The following is a 3372-nucleotide window of genomic DNA, read 5'->3' as shown; positions in this document are numbered from 1 at the left end:
AGTTGATGTTCACTAAAGAATCTCATTATTTCATGCAATCTTGTCAAGTTAATTGCACATGTGATAAAGCACCAAATCCTAGAGAGCTAAAGCAGGTGGAGAGGCGGTAGGTTAATGAGTTAGGTGGGTTTTGCTTACATGGACTCGGTGAACTAGAGGCTGCACACGAGCTAATGTGACTTGTGGATGTGTAGGAACATTGGTATGACTCTAAAAACTATCTATTCTACCTATTGTGTGGAGACAAAAAAGAAAAAGGACTAGTTTTAGACATGTGGAAGCTTGGAGGAGAAGAGCGTAGGAAATGTTGCCCGGACCTACCCTTGGACGCTTGGATTATCAATGCCTGTTGGATTACCACCCTTGGACTTTTACACACTCATGGAGTACCACAAGCTCTTGGACTACCAGGCCACATTTGGACTCTTGGCGCAGGCAAGCGTTGGTTAAGTGTTAAGGGAGTGATTAAGGCGAGGCCCTTGGGCTTCCTTTAAGGAGGAGCTTTTTCTCCCCTCGTCTCCTTCATTTTCTTCTTCTTCTCCTCTCTGGTTGATTTTGAGCTCATCTTTCGCCATGGCCAAATCTCTCAAATCCTTCTTCCTCGGTCTCTTTTCTGGACGAGATTCGCGTCAGGAGTATCCCCCCCTTGCCTCTTCCCCTTCCAAGTAAGTTAATTCCTTTCGATTCTCTCAAAATCTCTCATCTTTGGCACCTCTCCCTGCCAATCTCCCTGATTTCTCGGACGATTTGCATTCCATCTCTTTTATCATCTTCAGTCCTTCAACCTAGCGATCGTGGCAGCTGCTGTTTGGATTTTGCCTTTTTCTTTTACAGCGTTGAATTGGATTGTAGCTGGAAACCCTTAAAACACAGCCATGCTCGCAGCGTGAGCTATTTCTGGTCGTGCTTCGTTTCTTTCACCTGTGTTTGCTCAATTTCAGGGGATCCCGGGGACGAGCAAGCCGGAGACGCGTCGCTTCCGTAGCAGACGAATCGCAACTTGGAGACTACGAATTGTTGCCTGAAAGTCGTCCGGCGAGCTGTGTTTACTGGGGTCAACTTAAAGATGGCGCAGAGGTGATCTCGATTCTGAGAATTTGTAGGGGAAATTGATATGCAGCTTTCTTTCTGAACGTCTAGCCACCTTCCCAGCAAAAATTCAATCTAATTGTTAAAGGTTGCAGATCGCAGTAAAGAGGTTGAACTGTGATCTATTCAAGGGCGTTGAAGATTTTTGCAAAGAAGCAAAATTTCTCGGAAGATTTCATCACAAGAATTTACTCAGCTTGAGGGGTTACTGTGCTGAAGGGCAAGAGCGAATGCTAGTATATGATTTCATGCATAACTTAAGTCTTCTTGCACATCTACATGGAGATCTTGCGAAAGAGGGACAATTGGATTGGCAGAAGAGGATGAATATTGCCGTTGGATGCGCTGAAGGGCTTGCGTAAGTACAAGCGATACCTTCGAATAATTTATTTAGCATCCCTTACTTATCATGGCAAGTTTACTCTGATCTCTCGCATTGCCGTGCAGATACTTACATCATTATTCGAATCCTCAGCTTGTTCATGGTGGTATTAAATCAACCAACGTTCTCTTGAGCTCGAATTTTGAGCCACGTATTGTAGACTTTGGAATGTCAAGTTTGTTGAAACAAAGTATACAGAAACCAAGAGGAGCATTGGGTTACATTGCACCTGAGGATTCCAAAAGTGAGGAGGAACTTTCAGAAAAGAGTGATGTTTTCAGCTTTGGGATCCTCTTATTAGAGCTCATAAGTGGAAAAAATCCAAGCGAAAAGGTGCAAGGGGATTTATCCAAGCTGAGCATTGTGGAATGGGCACAGAATCTGGTTATTGGTGGCAAATTCGAGGTCATAGTTGATCCAAACCTTAAAGATTGCTTTGATCGTGGGGAGCTTGAGATCCTGCTCAATACTGCTATCATGTGTGCCCAAGAACGACCTGAAAATAGGTGGTCAATGCTGGAGGTTGTAGAGTTTTTGACTGGAGGGCGTGAGAAGAAATTGGATGGAGATTTGCGATCCAGATAGACTTAATGAGAAGCCTCTACTATGGAGATCCTGCTATTTGAAGGCCCTTTTGAGCAGTAAGTCACGAAGTTTGACTTTGTGCAGGTCTGCAGACATGCTCAAGCACATGAAGGTGGTTAATCATAGATACATCGTATTAGATATAGTGATCGCTGGTTTTGAATTGGATATTTTTTGATGGCTAGTATGAAATTTCTACAATCAGGTTGATATACATTTTTGAAGACTCCAGGGTTCTGGTTCCTCGTTACAAGTTCGCTAAGTACCTTCATTTAGTTTATGACAGCGTACTTTATTGACACACAAACCCACTGTTGGTTTACTATTTCCTAGTTTCATTACTTTTCAAGGGTTGCCATGTAAATATATACACGTTTTGAAATCCCCATATGAGGTGATTAGAAAGTGGTTTTCTATATTGTACTTTTCTTGCCCCCTTAAGGAATGGATTGCAATCCTTTGCCGTCAGGTGTACCTACTCTCTCTCTCTCTCTCTCTCTCTCTCTCTTTCTCTCTCTCTCTCTCTCTCTCTGTGTCTCTCCTGGGGTGAGAGAGAGAGAGAGAGAGAGAGAGAGGTCATACGAAATAATATTAAAAATGTCCCCTGGAGGGTGGATTACTGATTGTTTGTTGTTACTAGGGTGGATTACTGATTGTTTGTTGTTACTGTTACTCTCTTATTGCAAGAAAATGAAAATAGCCAAAGATGTTAGAAAATCCAGAGGGGGAGCAAGTGAAGATACTGGTTGTTCTTACTGCTACTCTGTTGAAGCTTATTGCAAGAAAAAAAATTCAGGCAGCCCACCAAAATATGATGTTAGGAATGGAGGAGGATTCAGTGGTTCAAAGCATAAATGGTAACTGTGCTTAACAAACTGTCTAGCTAGTGTTTGTGCTCTATCCAATACTTTACTGCCTCCTTTCACTGCTCAAAAAGCTTATGTAGGTCCTTGGGTGCTAGAGTGTGTTATACGTCTCCCTAGGTAGGGGCCTCCCTTTCACCGGTTGCTAGAGAGTATGTGTCATACTTCTCCCTAATATCCTTTGTTGCACGGCAATTGAGTAGTGTATGTCGTTCATTCTCTGTGTTTCCAATTCTCTGAGGTCTTTTCATTTGTTGGTTTCCACTTCAAGGTCATACAAACCGGTCGTCATCTTGCATGTAGGTTTTTTTGAAGGTGGCTATTCCTTCTCCCACAGATTAGCATAGGTTGACTTCTCTTGAACAAAGATATTTCCCTTCCAAGGTCCTATCTAAGAATGTCTTCATAACTGAATTTAGAATGGCCATATCATTGTCTGGGAGGTTTCGTGGC

General features: G+C 42.8%; 1 protein-coding gene across 1 annotated transcript; it reads left to right on the top strand.

Moving 5' to 3' along the window:
* Positions 1 to 449: 449 nt before the first annotated feature.
* Positions 450 to 2472, top strand: LOC147904999 (PTI1-like tyrosine-protein kinase At3g15890). The gene is made up of 4 exons (XM_087389283.1): positions 450 to 665; positions 942 to 1077; positions 1185 to 1447; positions 1537 to 2472. Exons 1-4 carry the CDS (start codon positions 574 to 576, stop codon positions 2054 to 2056), a joined length of 1011 nt encoding a protein of 336 aa, XP_087245409.1. The 5' UTR covers positions 450 to 573; the 3' UTR covers positions 2057 to 2472.
* The last annotated feature ends 900 nt before the right edge of the window (positions 2473 to 3372 follow it).

The sequence above is a fragment of the Dipteris shenzhenensis genome, chromosome 2 (genome assembly GCF_047967505.1).
Source record: "Dipteris shenzhenensis isolate YYH24624 ecotype China chromosome 2, Dip_SZ_1.0, whole genome shotgun sequence".
Classification (NCBI taxonomy): Eukaryota; Viridiplantae; Streptophyta; class Polypodiopsida; order Gleicheniales; family Dipteridaceae; genus Dipteris; species Dipteris shenzhenensis.
Note: the sequence above shows the minus strand (reverse complement) of the source record. Positions and strands in the feature narration are given on the sequence as shown.

What these genes read in the sequence shown, in the direction of transcription:
- LOC147904999 (XM_087389283.1), top strand. Translation starts at nt 574, where the DNA reads ATGGCCAAATCTCTCAAATCCTTCTTCCTCGGTCTCTTTTCTGGACGA. An exon ending in CTTGCCTCTTCCCCTTCCAA is followed by an intron (nt 666 to 941) that starts GTAAGTTAATTC and finishes GCTCAATTTCAG; the next exon opens with GGGATCCCGGGGACGAGCAA. An exon ending in GGATGCGCTGAAGGGCTTGC is followed by an intron (nt 1,448 to 1,536) that starts GTAAGTACAAGC and finishes ATTGCCGTGCAG; the next exon opens with ATACTTACATCATTATTCGA.